Below are 24,140 nucleotides of genomic sequence, written 5' to 3' on the forward strand. Positions count from 1 at the left end.
TGTGGGAGGAATGCAATCTCAGACCTCTCTGCCCTGGCCTGGTGCTGCCCCTGGGAATGGCTCCCTTCACCCAACCCCCTCAGGCACATTCAGCGGTTAAAGGCTTTGGGGACGTGAAAGGTTTATTGGGAGAAAGTGTTAATACTAACGACCTGCGTACTGCTGCACTCCAGCGTAGGCTTGTTGCAAGGGGTCTGCTGCAGTGGGGCTCTGTGCTGTGGAGACAGAAGAGAGAGAGGGAATAAAGGCATTAAAATATCACATTCACACTGGCTTTCTCGCCGCTTAAGTGTTTAGGGGGCGGGACAGATGAACCTGGAGAGAGAAACCCACAGAACAGGTGCGGCATATGCATCCCACACAACAAATTACACAACTCTTGTTTTACCGACCCATCACAGAAGAAGGATTTTGTCAGTCCTTGTGCAGGGGAGGGGGATGGAAATGAAACAGAGCTGAATAGCTTTTGGTCCTGAAATTGGGATGGACTTTTCATACGAGATGTTTCTCCGGAGAGCTCTGCTATTTCCCATTCTTACCATGAGAACCCATCTTGTGGGACTGGGGGACTTCTACCTTGCGCTGCCTGGCAAAACGTGACTCCAGGCATGCGCAGGTATACACGATTGATCTAGTTAGCAGCAATGCTGCACACATCAATAGTTCTTGGACTCAGCCCCGCTCCGAACAGTGCCCTGATCCTCAAGAGACAAACCTTTCTACACTGCCCTCTGGAACTCCTCTCATTCCTCTCCCGGAAGTGGAGAGATGTACAATAATAAAAGAAAAAGCAAAGAAAGGAAGAGAATCCTTTCAGAATCCTTAATGTGTGTCCTCTAGCTTTAATGTTACTCAGCCATAAGGGTCACAAGACAGACGCCTGGGGGTGTGGTGCACTGAGGCAAGAACCAACAATGTGATGAGTCTCTACTTTTTCTTACATACAATGCGTGTGTCAGGGTGAGGAGCTGTACGTGGGAGATGGAAGGTGTGAAATGAAAGGAAGAGCCTGGATTTCGCAGAGAAGTCATTATTTTCCTTATAATAATGAGCACTAGAGATAGCCCTGAGCCTATCCCAAACTTCGGGGAAAAATTTAGATCTAGACCCAACTTTGGAGTTTGTGCCCTTCTCTAACTATACCATTTATCCAACTTATTATTATTACTATTTATTTGTATTACTGTAGCACCTCAGGACCTCACTGTGCCAGGCACTGTACAAACACAGCACAAAAAGACAGTCTCTGCCCCAACAAGCTTAAAATCTTAGCACAGAACAAGAGACAACTGATGGACATGGACAGACAGATGGGGAGCAGAGAGAAACAAAAACTCATTTGATCTCTGAAGCCTCCCAGTGCCCTTTACAAAATTTTGCTTAATCTGCTGCACAAATGCAGCCACCTCTGTGGCAGAATACGGCAGCTGTTTCAAAGGGCATAGCAAGGCTGGCCAACAGCTTTAGGAGAGGAAGCAGCCAATCTCTGTGTAAGCCACTTAGTCCTCTTCTCAGTGCCTTTTCTTTCTGCACAAACCTCCTGCATGCTCGCCTAAAAGTGTTTGTTTTTGTGAAACTTTGAAGTCTAGTTCAAGTGCAGCCAGAGCAGGTAGGCTTTTTTTCTCTCCCTTTCCTCTCTGGTTGATGAAAAAAAAATACAAAAAAAAATGTTGGATAAGCTCTTTCTTTATCTGCAGCCATAAAATATTTAAAGCAAAGCTTGACTGAACCTCCAGTCCGAATGTCACCTTGGCCCTAATATTTCACTTCTTGTTATGAGTTTAATTTGTATTTATTGGTGCGGCACAGTTTTACATTTATGTGGCCCCCTCCAGGCTTTGTACTTTTAAGACAATCCCTGAGGGAGCTGATACCTCCCCCCTCCCCTGTCTCCTTTCTCTGAGCATGGAGGTGTGGCTGGAGGCAAGGGCTCAGATGGCACAGCCAAGGATGTGGAGGTCTCGCAAGAAAGTCTGGTTGCCCTTGGTAAGGCGAAGGAGAGACACTGAATGTGTGACAGGGAGGAGTACAGGCTGGCTCTTATCAGCCCACTGAATTATGGGAGAGCTCTGTAGCTTCCCTGTGTGTCGCCCTTCCCATCTGATTTGAGCCGAAGTGTCAAAGAACAATATTAACCATAATGGAGGTCTTCCTAGTTGACTTGCCTCACCAGGGCTTGGGACAAGGGCAGAGGCAAGTTGCACATATCTTAGAGGGCAGAACCCAACTCTGGCCAGCTCTCAGACTGAGTTTAAAGCATCTCTTTGACTGGTTGGGCTGTGAGAATGGGTCATGTGGGTGCAGGCTTAGAACAGGGACTGGAGTCAAGATTTATGGGAGCCAGCTTTGCCACAGACTGACTGAGGACAAGTCTTTAGGAGGGGTCTACACTGAGATGTAAGGCCAGGGTTAGCAGAGCTTGAGTTAGCAGACCCAGGTTTGATAACCTAGGGCTTGAGCATCTACACTCATTTGTAACCCCGGCTTAGGAATTGCTGAACCCTGGCTCCCAACTGGGGTCTCCAGCATGTACACTGCATTATGTGGGCCCAACTCCAACCATCCATATAGAAGACTTCCTCTCGCCCTCCCAAAATGTGGCCACTTTAGCACTTTGTTCGTGGTGCAGAGTAGGAAAGCTTCTTGACTGCCCACCAAACTTGACTGTCCAGAGGACAATGAAAGTCGGCCCGTGGGATTCTTCTGATGGACTCCCAGAGCACAAGTCCAGAGCACAAGTTACTGCAAGGCAATAGGGCTGGAACCCTGGGTCCCAGCTTGCCTCAGGCTCAGGCCCCAGGTGAGCACGATTTATGTGTAGACAGAATGGGGGTTAGGCTTGAGACTGAGTTCAAATCCTGGGCTTACATTGCAGGAAGTGCATCCAATGCATGGTCGTCTTAGACGATGTGTCTGCACATGTTTTTGCCCAACCCTCCTACCATCCACACACAGCCTTCAAGCACATGCTAGTTTGTGCTTTGAACCCACACTCAACTACACGGCTGAAGGTAGGGTTAAAGCCTGAGCTGTGCTTTAGCTTGGGCTGGAACCATCCCACTTTGCAGTGACGACATAGGCAAGATCACCCGAGTGCTGATTGTCCCCCACTGCTTTCCCACAATTCTCCCTGAGGGAACAGATACCTTCTCCTGTAATTGACAGAATTGCCTGGGAAATAATCCTAGAGTGTTTCAGCATAAAGCACCGAGGGCGAGTACAGAGGACACAGTTGTGGGGCTATGCGTAGCTGTGGGGATGCTCACACCTAAGTTAACCTGAGTGCTCAGCTGCAGATTTTGATCACCCAGGCTAACGATGCAGTGTAGACGTACCCTTAATTTATACATGCCTGAGTTTAATCTATATGTAAAATGGGTAAGTACTGTGTTGTCATAACATTCACCTCCCCTTCCAAATATGGTTTAGTCCATGCCTTGAGTGCTAGGTGAAACCTCCCAGTAATAACAAAGTCTTGTGACCACCAGAAGATCTCAAGGTGCCAGTTACAACCCTCTCTCCCCTTCTGTGTGCTGGATAAATATCTGGAGTACAGCTAGCTGGAAACATTCCAGAGAAACATTTTTTTTCTCGGAATTTGCTAATGAATCAAAATAGAAACATTTTGCAGAGATGGTTCAGTTCTGACAACATTCCTTCAGACACCAAGCAAAGCTCGGATACAACCTGCCATCTTGCCCTGCAGGCTGCTGCGGGGGCATAGGCTTTCATGGTCCATGGCACCAGGGCAGCCCGTCTATGCAGGCTTCCCTGCGTTGGGGACCCCAGACCTTCCAGGGTCTGTGGATCCAGGGCAGCTGGCCAGGGACCCTACGTCTCCATCCCCTTTCACAGAGAATTTTGAAATTTGTAGTTTTCGTTCCTAATTGGAAAAAAAAACAGATTTCGAGCTATCTAAATCCTCAGCTCTATGGAATTATCTTTCTCTGCCCGCTCTAATCTGGAGCCTCCTTTTATAAAGGTACTAAGGCACAGAGAGGCTCATGATGGCCGGCTCTCACAGAGATGACAAACGCCGGCAGCCCCTATGGAATTTACTCCTCATTTCTGACAATAAGACTGGACATTAATTGTCCAGTACCAAATAGCCACTCAGTGACAGAGCTAGGAACAAAAGCAGGCTTCCTGACTCCTAGATCCCTTGGTCTGTCTCCAGCATCCATGGAAAGCTCACCTAGCCTATAAGCCACATTCTCGTCATCCGGGCCAAGGCAATCATCTTAGGAAACTTAATTTTAAATTACTTTTAACCTTTTAAGATTAAATATTAAAAAATGGCAACATGTTTTATTTAAAGGGTTTGCAACAACAGGCCCCTAAATGCAGCTCTGGTCCCTCCCACACAAAGCTTTTAGAGGTCGTAATTTTCCTCTACCTTTAGGAGACTTGTCAGCATGGGCATTATCAAACCGTGAAACTGTGGGTTTCTCACTTGATGCTGATCTCTCCATGGATCACATGGAGAATTCCCCCTGGCCCATGGAAAGTTTCCTTATTGATTTCTGTAGGCTTTGGATTGGGCTCCTGGAACGTTACTGACAGGTAAGGAAGATGTAGGAGTCTAATGCTTTCACCTTACTGCTGGCACCTGGGCATAGGCGCAGCCCCAGTCATTCTGTACAGACCTGCCAGCCAGGGAGTGGGGTCACAGAGAGGGGCGATGCCCTGTATCTCCACACTAGTAAAGAGACCTGCAGGGAGGCAACACTCCAGCAGCTTGGGGCTCTGGGAACCATACAACCAGCTTAATTCTGTACCTTATTCCTTGCCCAGACCCCTGGGAAAAGACGATGAGGTGGAAGATCAGTATTGTAATGATGCCCCTGGCTGAATCCTAATCTGTGGGGCTGAACCTCGGACCGGTGGATCTGAAAGCTTCTACTGCTTGAGCTAAAGGACCCAGCTTCCTTAGCTCAAAAGCTATAGCAGATTCATGAAGCTCTCAGCACAGACTAGGCACTAGAGGGAGACAGAGCCATGCTATGTTAATGTGTATTGCAGCCAGTTTGTATCTCAATTTACCTATAAGTGAAATGAAACAGGAGTTAGGATTTAAGATGGGCCCAAGCCACACAGTTCAGATCCAGATGCAAAGTTTCCCAGAGTTTAGTTGTGTTTGGATCTTGGGTTTTGGCTGGGGTTCATATCTCTAGTTAAAATTCAAAGTGAAGGGGATGTCTGAATTAATTCTCTGTGTCCTAACATAGGAGTGTGTGCAGGGATTTGTTTTATCACTCACCACACACATGCCCATTAACACATGTTCCACATTTTACAGGGGCTAGTCCCAGGGCATCCAGCATCCTTTCACTGGCAGGGTTCAGCTGTGGTAATGGAACAGCTCTGTTCATTGTGACAGGTTTCAGAATAGCAGCCGCATTAGTCTGTATCCGCAAAAAAAAAAAAAAAAGGAGGACTTGTGGCACCTTAGAGACTAACAAATTTATTTGAGCATCCAATGAAGTGAGCTGTAGCTCATGAAAGCTTATGCTCAAATAAGTTTGTTAGTCTCTAAGATGCCACAAGTCCTCTTTTTCTTTTTTTCTATTCATTGTGGCATTTCCCCTTCCCTTTCTGTGTAGACACACTTCTCTTTTCTGTAGCGCTATCTTCTCCTTTACAACCAAACTTAAGCTGAAGTTAGCATGGTACAAGGTGTTGGACTGACAGCACTGGAAATGATAGGCCAAATTCAGAGATGTTGCACACAGAAGTGTAAGTTAGACACCCTTGCAATCAAACTCCCTTGCTGTCAGACTCGCATAGCTCTTACACCCATTCTGCCGATGTGCAAGGTCGTCTAAGCTGATGTCACTTACACACTGAGGATCTGGAAGATGGTGTCAGAAAAGGAGAAAGGCTATTGTTTACAGCTGATCTCAAAAGGCCAGATTGCTGGTGGAGGTTAAGTTAGCTCTGCTTAAGCCTCTTGAGCTACGTTGATGTACAGCGGCTGAGGATCTGGCCCAGTAAATGCAAGAGAAAGGTGCACTGTGCAAACAGATGTTAGTAGTAACTTTTGCTGGCAGCTCAGGGCAAGAGCCTTATCCCTGGACAGGAGACTGAGGAAAGGAGATTGCCTCGATATTAATTTGATCATTTCCATATCTCTACGGGAAAAGTCCTGCTCAGATACAATCATCTCTTTGCAAGATGACCCTGGCCAAGATGACACAAGGTGACCACAGCAGATAACCTTCCATAAACCTGAAGACATAAAGCAAGCCAATGACCTACTTTACGACCATAAATATAAATTTAACAAAGGCAGCACTAATTCGTTAGGCAGAAGTCAAGAAATGACTCCCAAGTCCTTCAAAGAAAGTAGATCCATTAATGTCACTTTCTGAATCCTTTGCCCAATGCCAAAAAAACCCCAAGGATGACTTCCCAAAGTCAGCACGAAATCCCAGCGCTTTCAAATAAATGCCAGGAAGCTTTCATGTCACTGTAACGTTTATCTGCTTTTTAAAGGGACACCCAGCTGCTTTTAGGCCCAATATTTAGCTTCCCTAGGAACATATGGGGATGATGGTTACAGAATCTAATACGTTTTCTTAAAAAGAAATTCAGTGAAAATAGTGCTTTGAAAAAGATGTAATAAATATCCCATTCCTCCCCGGGCATCAGTAACTCAAACACAACAGCTGCAAGTTAGCTAGTGTCTGGGTAACCAAAAGGTGAAACTGACTACGTACAAAAAGGGCTGGATTCTGCTCTCTTATATTTCAGGGTAAACCAGTAGGAGCTGAACTGAAGTCAATAGAGTTACACTGGTGTAGATGAGATGATTAAAATTAGGGCCTGATCCAGCTCCCATTGAAGTAAATAGGAGGCTCTCCATTTTCTTCAGTGGGATTTGGATTGGGCCCTGAGGTCCAATGTATCCAGAGTATTGTAGTTTCACTGTCCCAGGTCAGGTTTAAACACATGCAGCGTACAGGCTGCCAAGCAACTGTTATTGCTGAAATCCATTCAGTTTGATTTAAGTGAGTTCTTTGCTCCTGTGAGGTGTGGAGCAGAACGCAGCAAAGAACTGATTTTTCGGTTCAGGGACTGAATTGAAATATCTGAAAAAAAATTGGGTTTAGCTCAAAATGAAACTGAGGTTTTTTTGTTTCCCCCCAAAATGAAAAAAAAATTGTTTTGAGTGGAATGAAGCATTTTATTTCACCCCAAATGATTTCCCCCCCCCCATTTGTTTCATTTTGGGATTTTGGGGGCTTTTTCCACACTTTTTGGGGGGGTTGTTATAAATTAGCGACATATCTATATGAAATGCCATTGCCAAACGAAAAGTCAAAACTGTTTCATTTCAATCGGGTTAAAACGAATCATTTTGACTTAAAAAAAAATCCTGTTCTGTTTTTGTCTGAAACTATTTGCTGAATTCGACCCGAATTGATGAATAGTTTTGTTGCCCAGAAAAATTCATTTTTCAATTAATTTACTAGTTATCAAAAAAATTCTCCCAGCTGTATTGCTGAGCACCCTCAGGTCGCCCTATCAGAGCCAGTGATTTCACTTCCGTGGAATGATCTAGGGCAACTTTCTCTCATCTCGCCATTCTCTGCCTCAACATGGTCAATAACAGCCACGCACAAGGAATTCATTTCATTCAATCTGTTTTTCTGTGCTTCGCACGATCATTCCTTATCTATACGATGAGGGGCTCTTGCCTCAGGCTGCGGCTTCGGGACCTTTTGCGCAGCCTTGTAGAAACTTGTCCAATAAATCCGCGAGCGGTGCTAAGACCGTGTCACCTCTCACAGGGTTCCAGAGGGGTGGATATTGAAAGTGTGTATTTGGGGTTGAGTATGGTGAAGTCGGGTGATAAAAGCAGGCCATGCTGTTACCCGCTTTTCAGTTTAGAAGGAAATAAAATAATCACAAAAAGAAAACCCTCTGCAAGGTCAGGATCAAAATAAATAAATAAATAAACGAGTGGGAGGACTCTAGTCACCTTCTCCTTAAATCCAATTTAAATCACTCTCTACAGCCCTAATCTATATCCATAATTATATCATTTCGTACAACAAGCTTGCGAGAGGTCTTAAGAAATTTATGTAGATTAAAATTCATGGGTGCCATAGTACGGATTCCATATTATTAAGATTGATTAGGACAGCTGATGCTGTGATTAAAGAAGCCAGCGTTTACTGTTGTAATTAATTAGGTATTCAGACACAACAATAACTGCAATAACAGAAAGAATGTGCTGATCCGGCAGAAAACAGTGACCGATCCTGTGCTTTCTGGTCTCGTTTCGCCTTACAGGGGCAGGATGCTGTGCTGTCAAAGGCATGCTATTCCATCCTCCATGCCCTCCACACTGAGACACTCCTCACGGGACCCAGGGAACCTGTTCTTTTGGCCTCTCTCCTGCAGGGCTGAGAATCCCTGTTCCTGTCCACATGGCAAGTTCAGAGTATGTTCATGTATGTTCAGAGTAGAAAAACGAAGGGGTAAGAGGCCCCATCTGCTTTAAATTAATATAACTTGCCTCTGGGAATTCTTATCTTTACTCGCTGTGTGTCTTATGGCAAAGCCTATGTGCCCCAACGCAGATCAGGGCCCTGCTGTGCAAGGTGTTATTCAAACTCATTGTGAGCCACAAAGAGCTTCCACGCTAAATAGACACAGGGAAAACAGAGGCATGGACAGTTGAAGTGACGTGTCCAAGGTCACGCAGCAGGTCAATAGCAAAGCCAGGGATAAAGCGCAAGTCTCCTGACAGATTATTATTTATTTAAAATACACAGATATTGTGGTAGCTCCCAGAGGCTAGATAGTTTGAGTCCCTGTTGTGCTAGGTACAAACAGAGAGCAAACGACAGTCTCAGCTGTACAGGGTATGTCTACACAGCCCACGGCAGGAGCCTCTGAGCGGGGCTAGACAGATTTGGGTAGGTGGGGCTTGTGCTTCAATGCTAAAAATGACATTGTGGCTCGGGCTGGTGCCTGGGTTCTGAAGGGCTAAGGGGAAAGGGGTGTGCTTCAGAGCCACAAATCCAGCCTGAGACACAACTTAAAAGCACTCTCCACACCGCTGGTTTTAGCATGAGCCCCGCGAGTCAACCTGGGCTCGGAGACTCACTGCGGCGGGCGGCTACTGGCCATGTGGACATCCCTAAGGAGTCTAAAAGACGCCTTGACTGGTGGATGAGAGACACGAGCGGGCCTGGGCACAGGGCGGGAGAGACAGGATAAGAGACATCCCAGGATGGGGGCAGATCTGAACCAATCAGGAGCAGTGAGCCCAGCTTGCCACCCGGCTAACCATTATTAGGCTACAGTTTCCTGTAGAGGAGAGGGCTGGTGAGGGACTGGAAGGAGGACAAGGCGAGGGCTCTTTCCAGATTCTGGCTGGGAGCTTTTCCCAAGTGTAAGAGGTGGGGTAGGAGAGAATGCCAGAGAGCCCAGTGGAGAAGTAGAGAATCAAGCAAGCCAGGCTCACACCCTGGGCAGAGCACAGCGGGGAATCAACCTTGCAATGAGATATGAGGGTGGATATGTGTGGCTGTAGCCAAGATAGAAGATGCTCTTGGGTGAAAATTTTGGCAGTGTGAGCAGATTTTGGCTGCATTCTCCTGGAAAAGATCTAAAAGTGACCTCTTATCAACTGTGTGGGTGAAGGAACTGCCAAGGGTACTAGCTTTGTCATCCTTTCCCTGCATGGTGATCCTGCCAGGTTCACAACACTCCCCCAGAGAAATCCTGCTGAAGTCACACTGAATCTCCATGCTTTTTTCCCCAGGCCACAGGGTGTCCTGTGTAGCTGGTGATCATAGTGCCTGTGTGTTTAATCCCACCAGGCTTGCCCAGGAGGCTTTTTATGTTGATTTCATTCTGCCATGTGGCTTTCATGCATTCATAGACTGACAGATTCCGAGGCCAGAAGGGATCACTGTGATCATCTAGTCTGGCCTCCTATATAACACAGGCCCTAGAACTTCCCCAAAATATTTCCCAGAGCAGATCTTTTAGAAAAAACATCCAATCCTGTTTTAAAATGTGTCAGTCATGGAGAATCCACCATGAACTTTGGTAAATTGTTCCAAGGTTAATTACCCTCTCTGTCAAAAATGTAGGCCTTATTTCCAGTCTAAATCTCTCTGTTTTTTACTTCCAGCCAATTGGTTTGACACCACTGTGCTCACCCCCTAATAAAAGACTGGCAGCCTGTCTACCTTCCACCTTATCAGTGGCAATCTATCCTCATCAGAGCCACTTGCTCTAGACTGGGAACTGGACCACATTGCTGTAAACTACATCCTGGCTAGTGATGTGTGCTACAAGGGATGTAACAACCGGCCAGCTCAGGAGTGTGAAGCCATATCGCCTTCTAGTGGCTGGAGTCCCACAGAGGATGTGGGAGGAGATTTTCAAAAACGCCTTGGGAATTTAGGAACAGAAATCCCACCAAACGGTGGTTTTGAAAATATGCCCCCATAACCACTAATGCTACCAAAGATAATGAGGGGACCCTAGGCACCCATGTATTCACACACCTTACACACTAGTGTAATAATATTTGTACACAATGCATCTTGTGAGGTAGCATCTGAAAACTAACACCACACCATAATATCATGGTGAAATATATGTAACAAGGTTACATGTGAAGTTATAAATGCTCTCTGTGTTATGTTACTAGAACATGTTTAAGACCAGACAGCCTAGCCCAGGTAAAGGGGATAAACAGGTTTGTTCTAGACAAAGGAATGGGGGTTTCCTTCAATTTACATATTAGCAGTAAACAAAGCCGTCAAGCTAAACCAGAGGGGGCTATCCTGAAACTGCACTCGAAAGACAAAGAATTAACATGGCTCCTGTACCCCACAGAGAGTCAGGAGGCCTTCCTGACTTTTAGGGCAAAGATAATTCCTTTGGGAATATAAGGGCCAGAGAGAGATGCCATCTTTTTCCTACACCTTAAGAAGACAAAGAAACCAAGTGATTTGATCACTGTGATGAGTCCTGGCCAGTAAAAAGCCAGAAAGGAGACTGTGGATGAGAGAAACCATCTTGAACAAAGACTCTATCTTGCTAGATTACGTTTTAGACTTTTAGGGGGGTGTTTTCATTTGTTTGTAACCACCTCTACCTTTATCCCTTTTACTTGGTATCACTTAATCCACGCTCTTTTGTTAATAAACTTGTTCTGCTGTCATGAAAAATCATCAGTGCTGGGTAAGTTCAGTAACCTGTGTGTGGTTCCAGGAAGCTGACAGGTTGGAATGTTTTGCTGACTCTGGAGAGGCACCAACTTTCCCTGCAAGGGCCCAGTGAGAGGGCCTGGTCCCTGCAGTAGGATGATTTTGGGGTGGATTCAGAGCTGGAAGGGTACCAGGAGCAACCAAGTTGGGAAAGACAGGGTGAGGCTTGTGAGTTTCTGGCAGATGGTTGGGGTCAGAGCTCTGGACCAAAGCTGCACGGCTACAAGACACCCAGGGTTACAAGGCAGGTGGTGACTGAAACCCTTACAGGCCTGGGTGAACCCCCAAACCTCACACATGATTCTTCTTTGCCTCAGATGGGGGAAACATGGGTTTCCAAAAGCTCCTGATTTCTAGCCCCACTGTCATCCATTCAACTGTAGCATAAACCATATCAATGACATCTGCCTGGTTCAGTAGCAATGTATGAGGAGAGGCTGAGGGAACTGGGATTATTTAGTCTGCGAAAGAGAAGAATGAGGGGGGATTTGATAGCTGCTTTCAACTACCTGAAAGGGGGTTCCAAAGAGGATGGCTCTAGACTGTTCTCAGTGGTAGCTGATGAGAGAACAAGGAATAATGGTCTCAAGTTGCAGTGTGGGAAGTTTAGGTTGAATATTAGGGAAAACTTTTTCACCAAGAGGGTGGTGAAGCACTGGAATGAGTTACCTAGGGAGGTGGTGGAATCTCCTTCCTTAGAGGTTTTTAAGGCCTGGCTTGACAAAGCCCTGGCTGGGATGATTTAGTTGGGGTTGGTCCTGCTTTGAGCAGGGGTTGGACTAGATGACCTCCTGAGGTCCCTTCCAACCCTGATCTTCTATGATTCTATGAATGTATCAGAATGGCTGCTTTAGGAAGCCAGTAGGTTTGAAGGGTTTATTTGAAAAATTCATGGGTCTATAACTTGCCCTCTCCCCTACGTATTGTCCTTGAGTATAAACGCCATCCAGCACAAAAAGGGGACAAGCAGCAACTTGGTCACTAAGATGTAGGGCAAGGGGCCTGTGATAAATTTTTCAAAAGCACCGATGTGAGTCAGGAGCCTCAGTCCCATTTTCCAAAGCGACACCGTATTTGTGCATGAGACCTAGTGAAAGAATGTGACCTGTCTGGTTTTACTGTATACAGCAGAGTCATTAGTAACAGAGGAAAGGGATTAATGGTCACTACCTGAGGCCAACTTCTGCTGTCCATTACGCACTATAAATACAGAGTAATTCCACGAGGGTCACAGGCTGTTAGTGGTGCAACGGAGAACAGAATCTAGCCCATAAAGAGGTCATTATCTTTCTTATTACATTTCTTACGCTCCTGTAAATGAAGCACTGAGCCCTCAGCTCTCATCTCAGCTGGTACGAGGCCTCGCCGGCCGACTGCAGTCCCTGTCACTCCTGTTAACCCGGAGCCGGTGAGCACTCTTTGCGGTTGCTGTGACGTTGCTCACAATCTCGTGGCACAAAGGATTAGGCTTTTGCTCCTGCTATATGTTCTGACACACTGCCATGTTCAAGGGCGCTCTGAACTGAGACACCGAAAGGCCAAAGGGCCTGCAGATAAACTAGCGCAATTCTCCAAATGGCCTGAGATTAGCGTAAAGGGAAGGAAAATATTTGTTCCCCGGACAGAATCCCTAACTGTGAGAGAACCTCAGAACAGTGAATTCTGGCCAGGCTTGGCGGGTGTGAGAGGAGGGCAAGCTTGCCTGAGGCTGACTGATCTGCAGTGATATTGCATGGGATCCGTTGGTAGGTCACAACAGCACAGTGCAGTGAAGCTGTAGGCAGGGAGGCTGAGAACACCCCCTTGACAAGCTGTGATAGCTGCACTCATGTTGCCTAATTTCCAAACCCTCTCAAACACGGTGGGTTCAAAAGTTCAACGTGAACTTGAATGATATTGGGTTCACGTCCTCTGCCTGCCCGGCAGGAGAGAATGGTAAAAAGGAGCCAGGGAGGAGAGAGAAAAAAGAAAGAGGATTTCTTTTCAGATGTGTCTGCTGCACCTACTGTGACTGCACTCTTTGGGTTTTGTTTTGAAGCTTTTATTTAAGAAAAATGAACAGAGAAAAAAAATCCAAGGAAAAATAAAGGGAAGGCAATTATATGATGTCATCCTGCCTTTATGTTTCAAAGATTGAAGATTTTTGGTGGAATGCTAGAGTAGTTAGGTGTGACAGACAGACAGACAGATAGATAGATAGATAGGCTTCATGATTAATGGAATTTACATTGATTCTGACACTCCAGACCATATGTATCTAAAGACAGCGGTTGTTCTACGTTTTGCTATTTTCATGCAAGGAAGGCAGTGGGTCAAATTCTGCCAAACTTTACAATGGTATAAACCCACAGTGGAATTGTTCAGCATTTACGGAAGAGTAACGGAGAGATGAATTGGGTCACAAGGTGCTATATATGCTGCTAAATAAATAAATAACAATAAATGTTCCTGGACATTTTTGTGCCAGACGTATACTGTGAACCAGAGGCTGGTGAAAGCTGGGTGGGGAGATGTGGTTTGGGGCAGTGAACATATATATTACGGGAGATCTGTATTTTTTTCCTGTGCAATCTATGGGTGTAGACATGGTTACATACCCTGTTTTAAAATTTAATTACAATTGTTGTATATAGAACCATTGAACCACAGGAGTATAAGGCAGTGCCAATATCAGATATTTCAGAGGAGGGTGCAAGATATCTCATAATGGACAATGATAGATTAAGCTGCTGAACACTGAAAGTTTCTTCCTAACCCTAGGCGGTTGGCTTCTATCATAAAGCATGAGGGTTTGTGTCCTTCATACGTTTTTATCCAGTCGAATATAACTGTAGATGTTCTCATTATCCATATAAGTGTCTAATCCTCTTTTGAGTCCTGCTAAGCTCTTGGCCTCAATAATACCTCGTGGCAATGGCTAAAGTTTTGGCATTTGCACAGAGCCTGAGACAGGTACAGAGAGGAAGTTGGAATCGATACACACAATAAAATAAATCAATCCTATTTTGGGAATGCTTGGATCCAGGCTTGTCCTCTGGGCTCATCTCAAATTGGGACAAGCAGCACTGAACCAGTAGGCTAGAATCTGACCCACTGAGATCTCTGGAGAAACGTCTGATTGACTTCAATGAGAGCAGAGTTAGGCAAAGGCTGATTGGTAACACGCTGCATTTTCCATAGCAAAGAGGTCCACAGAGCACAGATAGTGTTCCAAGTTTTTTCAAATCATATTGTTTGCACGTCACTCCTCACTAGCTGGGATTGGCCAGCCTGGGAGCGATTTGGGTTTCTGCAATATCTCTGGCTGAAAATATTTTATATAGGGCTGGTGGGAAAACAAGAAGTCAGTTTTGTGAAAAATGTGCAGGTTTTGAAATGTGATTTCTTTCCCCATTTGAATGAATCAGAGACCTTTTGAAATATTTTAGTAAACAAACAAACCAACAAACAATAAAAAAAAAAAACAACCCCAACTCTCTCTCACTTGCTCTCTGTTTCCTGATTTGACCAGAAATTCCATCCTGGAGCTGAGAAATCCTTCCCAATGAAAGTTTCATGGACACTGATATGTTTCTGTGAAACATTTTGGTGTTGACAAATGGGCATTTTCTGACACAAAATGTTTTATCGAATAATTCCTGACCAGATCTAGCTTTAAGCTTCAGATTCTATGAAACTTGATTGAGTTCTAGAAAACTATTTCTCCTTAATATAAGCCCTGGGTTTTTCCCAGGTAAAATAAATTGAAAATCTATTTCTCTAAGCAGCCAGAGGCCTGGGGTAGGCAAACAGTAAAGATTTTGATTTGAAAGGAATTCTCTTCCTGCCAGGGCTATCAGGGAATAAAACAATATTAATAAAAACCCCGCCATGAAGCAGTTCTGCCAGGCTTTATCACAAGGGCCTGATCTTGAAAATCTTCCTTGTTAGTCTAGTTGGACTAGCATGGGGAATGGTGGTAGGATTGGACCCCTTAGTATAACAACTCAATGGGCCTAATCAACTCATTAGTCAAATTATTCAGGTTAAATGAAGGTGAATTTCACCAAGTAGTACCAGGAATCGTAACTAAAAGTGAGTGGCATTCACTGCCTCAGATCTTAGGTGTTTGTGCAAACATTCTCTTTGCCTGGATTCACATACATTGAGCTTCAGTTTGAGGGTTTGAATAAGCCCCCAAACTTACACAAAATTGGACAGATGCCTCCAACTTTTACCCAGTCTTATGTCAAAACCATAACCGAGCTTGAAAACCCTCAGAACCTTTCCTGGGGCTTGAGCTGAGACTGGAGTTGGGAATGAGATCTGGAGGCAGACAGATTCATGCATGTGCATACAGAAAGGTTTCCACTGCTCCAAACATGACAGTGACGGGACTACATACATACACAGACTAGCTAAAGTGAGCAGTTAGATAGCTAGATCATCTGACCAAACTATTGCAAAATGACATTTTGTTTTGAAATTTAGCTAGATTGAAGAAAGCCAAAAAACAACAACAACAAGGGTATGTGTGTGATAGAGAAACCATAAAAAGGAAGAAAACGAAGCCCCAAACGTTTTCATTTGACCCCAAATAAAAACATTTTTTGGATTTTTCGGTTCAGCCACCAAACGGAAATAACTGATTATCTGCTCAGCTCTGCTTCTATCACCTAAGACTTCCCGTCCCCACAGCACATCAGTAAAGTTCCCTGCGAGGCTTAGCTCACCTACTCCAAGGGAATGGCTGAAATGGAAGGAGTGCTTTTTGTGTCGCATGAGGCAAACTCACTGGCTGAAGTACTGACTCAGTGTTCAACTTTCTAACGAGCTAGATTAATCGCTGCGTGCTCCAGAGTAAAACATTCCTACACCAGCTGGTGGTTAGTGTTAATTAGTAACATTTATTTAAATCATTTTTTTTATTGTGTATAAAACAGCAAGAAATGCCTTTTCATCAGCTTGAAGAGGGATGGATGGTTATGGTGAGATAATCGCACCACAGAGAAATCTAGGTGCATAGGTGGGCCTCGTGGGATGTTGCTGCATCCTTGGCTTGGTTGTACCAAATCAATTATATATATACACATAATATAATATATCCCCCATTCACTGCTGACTGCCAAAACCTGAAAAAAACACCACCTCACAACTGACACCCTTTGTGTCAGCCATAGCAAACAGGCTATATGTTGAATGCCTATGGAAACTGGTCTAATCCCTCAACCCTAGAGGCAGTCTCTCCAGTGTAGGGTTAAGCCATATTTGTGGTGTGGAGCTGGACCTATTCTGTGGATACATAAAGGATTTCAGTCTCCAGGGCTGTTAAGTGAGTTGAGCAGGGATACGACCAGGGGGTCAGTGAACGGCACTGATCCACCACATGAAAGGCCTTGTGTAGGCCCCGGCTACAGCACATGGGTTACAACACGAGATGGACAAGGCAGGCTAGCTGAGTGCCCATCCCATCCCATCCAGACAGACTCCCACAGTGTCCTCCTTCCACAGTCACTCTTCTACCCATAACTGAATTCAGGGAGGAGATCCGGAAGAGTCGGCCATAAGAGATGTAGCTGACGATCTTCAGCTGAGCCAGGCTCAGCACAGCTCATACAAGATCAGCCAGGAACAAGCCCCCTTTTGGTACACCTGGGAGAACTGCCACACATGCACCATGTTGGTTTCAGCTTGACCTGGCCGCACATATGTGCAGGGTGGACATATGTGCATGGGGCCGGCTTACCAGGTAAAATCTCCTGACCTTAGTGTCCAGCTACAAGGTAGCTCCTATGGCAGAGAGAAACACATTGGAGCAGGATATCATTGCTCAGAAAGAGAGGGCGTATCAGATAAAGTTATCAGCACTGGACCATCTCAATAGGATGGAAACCAACTGGGTCTGAGAATCGGGATGGTTTGGCTTACCTGGGTAAGGGTGGATGCCATTAGCGAACACAGCTTCTGCGGCGGGCTGCCCATTAGCCTGCGGTGGGAGGCCAGTGAAACCATTCACCCCGATTGGGGATGGGATGCTAGGCACAGCCGGTGCAGTGATGCCAGGAGGTGTGCTCCCACCTACAGGAAGGAAGTAAACAGAGGGGAAAAAAAACAGCCTTAGGATGGTGAATTCCACAGGTGGTGACCACACACAGCAAACCCGGATACTACGGTGATGAACACCAGAGGGACGCCTATAGATGACAAAATGAATAAAGGTCAAAACCATCTCAATGCAATGGACAGTTTGCACCATCGCGGGCAAGACTGTGCAACAGTTGCTCACGTTGCGGAGAGCGTAACATGAGAGGTTTGCCCGAGCTTCTTTAACCCCAGGAGTGGGCTTTTCCTCCAGTGATCACAACCTTTAGACTAGATCCTCAGCTGGTGTCAACTGGCATAGTTCCAATGGTGCTAAGGTCTGGCCTAATTTATTGGCAAATCATCAAGGCTTTTGTTTTCAAACCATTGTTTGGCCTCAGAAGAGAACTCTGAGTCCCACCTGCATAGAGCATCTCATGTCATTTTGGTTTTAGTCTTGGAGATGTCAACCTTCTGATCTTACTGAATCCAACGACTGGCCTACGGCCAAGGCTGTCACATGACCTGCCTCTGAACTAGTAGGCTCTTCAGTTTGAGAATACACTGAGTAGATGGCTAGTCCAAGAAGGAAAAAAGAACAGCTACAGTTTGTAGCATTATAACAGCTACCCCTACAAGGACAGCGTTTCACTGGTGCAGTTTCACCCAACCCTGTCATGCACCTTGCCGTTCTGGCTGTACTGAGAGAGGCAGACAGAGCAATGGCTAAATTCAGGGGTGAGTCGAGCGTGCTGCCTACATTAGAGAAATAGGTGTACCAGTGATGAGCCCAGTGTGGGTATGCGGCACCTATGTAAGACAAGGTCAACACTGCTAAGATTTAATCTCATAATTTAATAGAATAAGACGAATGGTTCTCATCTCTTCTTGACTTCAGTGCATCTGTGTATTTGCACCAGATTAAGTTTTGCTAATGGAGACAGGACCTAAGGAAGTCCAGGAGTAGTCTAAATTTAAGCAGCCCCCCAACATGTAAATTACTCCAGCACACACCTTCCAGACTCAGCGAGACTCACACCCATTTAATGTGACCAGGTGCATTCTTCTTTTACCTCTGAAGAAGAGCTGTGTGTGGCTTGAACACTTGTCTCGCTCACCAACAGGAACTGGTCCAATAAAACATATTAACTCATCCACCTTGTCTCTCTAATATCCTGGGACCGACATGGATTCTGCTGTACTGCATACCCACTTAATGTGTCATTCACCCCTCCCTTTGTATAGACTCCAAGGCCAGACGGGACTATTAGATGATCACATCTGACCTCCTGTATAGCACATGCCATAGAACTTCCCCAAACTAATTCCTTTTGAACTAGAGCATACATTTTTATTAAATATATTATATTTGAATTAGGCCATTGACTCTAATGGCATGTAAGAGGCTTTAACTCATGCATCACATGTAATTTGCACCAGTGTAGACATTCTTACACAGCAGTAGGTGGGAATAAGTAACAGAGGGTAATTGAGTCTAGTTCCCTCTGCCTCACACATCATGTCTGAATTTATTATCATGACATTTTATTAAGGCAACGCTTAGAGGTCTCATCTGAGACCAGGGCCCAGTGGTGCTAGTCACTGCATAGACACAAAGTAAGAAGATCCGAAGATTTTACAAAAGAAATAGACAAAGGGTGAGAGGGGAAACTGAGGCACAGAGCGACGACACAACTTGCCCACGGTCATGCAGCAGAGACAGGAACAGCACTCAGCTCTCCAGAGCTGCAATCCAGTGCCGTAATCAGTAGAGAACCTCGCCTCTGGGAAGCTGATCTCCAATAGCAACACCCAGCAAAGTGATAACCATTCACTCAGCTGCAATACTCTGACAGAGGCTCCTTGCATGTTTTCAGGGGGCCTTACGTACAATCCCACCACCAAAGTGACATGAAAGTTGGGGTTGATTCCCTGCTTCTGACAAAGACACCCTCTACCGCATCCCTGCCAGAGGTGACTCACTAAAAATATTTCTGAAGAGCAATTTTCTTTTTGCTTTTGGAAGGGATCAGCTTGTCCAGGTGGCAGGTATTTTCAAAATATTTCCCAGGGGCAAGAGTGATTGGTTAATCAGTCAGCTGGCTGGCTAGCAGTGATTTCAGCAGAGGAAGAGTCTTCCTGGATTCCAACTGCAGACTCCTACAAGCAAGTGGAGGGAAGATGTTGTTTTTCAAAAGGGACCATTATGATCATCTAGTCCGACTTCCTGCACAACGCAGGCCACAGAATCTCACCCACCCACTCCTGCGTTAGACCTCTCACCTATGTCTGAGCTATTGAAGTCCTCAAATCATGGTTTAAAGACGTCAAGGAGCAGAGAATCCTCCAGCAAGTGACCTGTGCCCCATGCTACAGAGGAAGGTGAAAAACCTCCAGGGCCTCTTCCAATCTGCCCTGGAGGAAAATTCCTTCCCGACCCCAAATATGGTGATAAGCTAAACCCTGAGCATATGGGCAAGATGGTGTTTTAGATTCTACAGACTGTATAGATTTGGTGATCAAAGACTCTAACTGAGACTCAGGTGAACAAAACCTAAGCTTTTGGGAACTCTCCGTTTTTTCTCACTGTGTTTCTGTGGGTACTGATTTTAATTTGTTTCCTTTATTTGTTTTTATGTATAACTGTGAAAGTAATGTCTGTGGATTATAAAATAGCCATGTCAAGCTGTAAAAATTAGTTTATTATTTGTTTATTTATCGTATGATTTTATAAAGTTATTTAATTAAATTCATTTCTTTAGTTCCTTTTGGGACTTGAATGTGGGGAGGTTGACCCTCTGCAATCCCTGCTGAAAATCTGTAGAGACTGAATTCTGGGTCTCCAGTGACTTTCTATGGGAGTTGTTTTGTTTTTTTTAAGGCACTGGAGATGGGAAAAGAAATGAACTCTAGCCCACGCAAAGGTTACACAAACACTCCGCTTTCACTATATCATAGTGGATGCTATTTCAGTGCCTTCCTGCTACCCAGAACAGACACGTTGCTGCTTCCCCTTTGCTTCAGATGTTGCTGGCCTGAAGAAATTCCCTCTATGCCATATGCGGGTCCAGGGAACAAGAGGTGACATCCTGAGGTCCAAGGGCAAAACTCTTTGCACACATCATCAGTCTGAATGTCACAGAGGCTAGTTAGCATTTCAGTCGCTTTTCCTGACCTCTCCTCTATTTGCATAGGAAATGTGATTTCTTTACTTAAAATTGCACTGAGAATTTTTTTTTAAGTTTATTCCCCTCAATTTTAAAATTTTCCTTTGCATAAACCCAGTGGGGCCAGATCCTGAGCTGGAGTAAGTCAGTGTAGCGCCGCTGAAATGAGTGGAAGGAAACCACTTTACACTAGCTGATGATTTGGTCCTATATTTGGAAATATTTTGTTGCGATTACACAGATGATGTGAGAGATGCAAAACTCACATAGAAGGAACAGTAGAAAGGTGGGTGTGGGGGAGGAATAAATGGCAAATTCTGAACAGCAGGGTGATCAAGTTGTGGCCTGTAAGTCCAAGGCCACACATGGTCCAAGGCCACTAGGATCAAGATGGAGCACTGCTATCTAGTTAACTACCATACTAGTTTAACACCAACAGACCCCAGTTGTCGGTGGGTGGGATTGAACCTGGGACCTCTAGAGCTAAATGCATGAGTCTGTACTATATGAGCTAAAAGCCACAGGGCCGTTAGTTAAGGCTGTAGCAGACTCATTAATCTCTCTCTAAGTGGTCTTGGTGCCACTTGAGGGGCCAGAGCACCACACCCAGGTGTCTGGGTTACAGTAGCCACATTAGCAATACCATTGACAGACAGAAAACAAGATAGAGGGGCATATATGGCAGTAGATGGATAGATGTACTTCTCTGTTTTCCCTCCCAGCCTTTGTCTGTCATTTTTATTCAGACAGTAATCTGTGTGGGGTCGGGATTATGTGTCTGCACAGAGCCTAGCACAATGGGACCTTGAGTTCAGTTGGGAAGTCAAAGTGCTACCATAATGCAGATAATAAATGATGATAATTAGAGCTGGTCGGAAATGTTCTGGCTGCCATCCCCACTGACTCTAGGGACCCCCATCCTTCTTCATCCTAATTTTGAAAATGGACCTGACCAGGCCAGGCCAGGGAGAAGGACTCAGATGGCATCACCATCTTCTCCGGCTCCAGCTGAATCCTGAACACCACATGGCATGTGAGACTTTCTCACCCGCACTTTGCATGTGTCCTTTTCCTTCTCCACCTTATTTCTTCTCTTCCCTAGCCTCCTTTTGCCTTCTCTCTACTAAGAATCTGTCTTAGCTGGTCAAGACTGTAGATTTTGCAACACTGCTGTAAGCCTGTGACCAGAAAGAGGAAGTTAAATGCAATGCCCTAAGCCTGATACTGGTACAAGTTTGCCAGGACTCTGAGTGGCTGATAAGACCAGGTGGTGCGCCTGGGTTTCCCAGCAGTGAGGTTGCAAATGAAAGCCAACACCAGAGACAGAAAGTGCATTTTCTATCTTTGCTGGTCTCTTCTCTCCCGCTTTGGGTGGGTTTGTCTTACTTTGTCTTCTTGGAAATGGGATTGAACAGCGGCAGCTACAACATAGCTCCAGCCCATCTCAACTAACTTTTTCTCTTTTTGCCCAAAAGGACAGGTATTATCCTCTAAGAGATGAGACAGACAAGGCGGGTCAGGTTTCAGAGTAGCAGCCGTGTCAGTCTGTATTCGCAAAAAGAAAAGGAGGACGTGTGGCACCTTAGAGACTCACCAATTTATTGGAGCATGAGCTTTCGTGAGCTACAGCTCACTTCATCTGGTAGGTGATATCTTTTATTGGACCAACTTCTGTTAATGAAAGAGACACGCTTTCGAGCTTACACAGAGTTCTTCTGCAGGTCTCTGTGTAGCTCAAAAGCGTGTCTCTTTCACCAACAGAAGATATTGGTGCAATAAAAGATATTACCTTACCCACCTTGTCTCTCTAATATCCTGGGACCAACACAGCTACAACAACACCGCAAACATCTAACAGACTGTCAAACAAGAGATTTTGCCTTTATAGACTCTCTCCGGCTAAAGAGAAAGGGAACAAGGGATGATGTTAAAAAGAAAGCCTTACTTAATGCTTTATATTTCAAATGCATTAACTGTTTCTCCTTCTTTTCTGTATCTTTAAGAAAAAGTTAAAAGGCTGTTTAATGGTGTGTTTGCCATAGTATTAAGCAGGCTGAGGTCTTTGTGTACCAAACCCCAAATCTTGTTTAAAACTATTTAATGTTGGACAGCTTCAGAGTCATGTTAACACCTTTGAGCCTCTGGGCCAATTTATTCCATCAAAATTGATACAACAGTTCCCCGGCTTCCTAAAGCCTGGAGAGCCAGCTCCCCATTAGCCCATCTGGTAGAATTTTGTTTAGGATTTATCAAAATGAAATCTTTCGGTTTTTCAAAACCATTTTTTTCCAGGTTTCTGTTTCAAAATTTGCAGGTGGGATGGGAGGGGTTGTTTCAAATCAGAAAGAAAATAAATCTTCCCTGAAGCAGAATTTCTGTTCTTCTCCTAATAACAACAGACACACCAATAATGCATGTTGGGTCTGCAGTACCTTCTGGGTGTGGTGGTTTGGACGTGAAATTCACCCTCTACATTTCTTCGTAGCAAGTTTTGTGCCTGTTACACAATGCTGTGTTACTGGATGGGGACATTTCCAAAGGTATATTAGGTATAATATTCCAAAGGTATAATATTCCAATAATAAAGGTATAATATTCCAAAGAATATTAATTGGCTATTCATGAATGGGTATTTTCATGGGATGGTCTAGGTTTACTTGGTCTTGCCTCAGCACAAGGGGTTAGAATTGATGACCTCTTGAGGTCCCATCCAGGCCTACATTTCTATGATTCTATGAATGGCTATATTTGGTTTTCATGAACGGAGATACATAAGCAGTGTGAAATTGGAGTAACACCATAGTGGACTAGGCCCTAGAGTTGGAAATGTCTTCCCAAGGGAATACAGTGTCACAGATGCTTGCACAGAAGTGGTGCAGGGATATAGTTCATACACTGTATATCATGGCAGCCAAAGCATTTGGCTGTTATATTGGTATTTACACAACTAAGTTGCAGAACGCATTCATTTTCAAGCCTTATTTATATGCAAAAGAGCTTGTGCTCTTTTGTGTCAGGGCCGCCATGTACCACACGGGATGGATTCAGTGCTTTTCAGACCCTGAGAGCGTTTGAATTCCAGGCATTTGCTGCTTGACGCTTTCTCCGCTCCCACCAACACAAAACAAATCTAGCTAATGCAAATATGATAATCTTGTCAGCAGCGGGTTTAAAGGGTGCAGATATAATTAAGCCACTTTTCTATTTGGTTTTGCAGTAGCTCCATCGACTCGTTGTTTATATATTTACCGTTGTGTAAACACACATTTTGAAATGTATGGGGTAAGATTTCCAAGTCAAGCGTTTCCTTGGCTTTTCATAAACCAGCTTGGAATGAGATTTGTTTTTCTATAACAAGAGAAGCAAGGAGAGAGATAGGTAAGAAGGCCCTTGACTGAATCAATAACCGCTGACACTGTCCCTAGATGCAGCTGCAAGGAGATGTTAGGGCTTGTGTGAGCCAGTGGACTCTCATGGGCCCAGGGAGTTTGGCAGACAAATGCTAAGGTGACTTAGCTTTTCGCTAAGCCCCAAAGATCACCCTTCTGCACCCAAAGATCACCTGCAGTTCCCACTGAAGTCAATGGGAGTTGAAGGGCGTCAGTACCTTTGAAAACCTTTCGCCAATAAGAGCTGGAGCTCTCAGGGAACAAGTCAGGCCTCATGCTCCCAA

The 24,140-nt window shown here is 44.9% G+C and overlaps 1 protein-coding gene across 14 annotated transcripts in view; it reads right to left on the reverse strand.

The window, feature by feature from the left end:
- Positions 1 to 24,140, reverse strand: part of CELF4 (CUGBP Elav-like family member 4) — an 889,490-nt gene that overhangs the window by 87,295 nt on the left and 778,055 nt on the right. For 10 of the 14 annotated variants that reach the window (XR_012158835.1, XR_012158834.1, XM_073343421.1 and 7 more), the window contains exons 8-9: positions 17,148 to 17,297; positions 150 to 215 (exon numbers count right to left, since the gene is read on the reverse strand). Coding sequence is in view for 12 of the 14 variants with exons in the window: in XM_073343421.1 (XP_073199522.1) it covers positions 150 to 215; positions 17,148 to 17,297 (216 nt within the window). In the remaining 2 variants the exon portion in view is untranslated. The remainder of the gene's footprint in view (positions 1 to 149; positions 216 to 17,147; positions 17,298 to 24,140) is intronic. The other 4 variants (XM_073343423.1, XM_073343425.1, XM_073343427.1 and 1 more) reach the window with 1 other exon arrangement.

The sequence above is a fragment of the Lepidochelys kempii genome, chromosome 5, assembly GCF_965140265.1.
Source record: "Lepidochelys kempii isolate rLepKem1 chromosome 5, rLepKem1.hap2, whole genome shotgun sequence".
In the NCBI taxonomy this organism is placed as follows: domain Eukaryota; kingdom Metazoa; phylum Chordata; order Testudines; family Cheloniidae; genus Lepidochelys; species Lepidochelys kempii.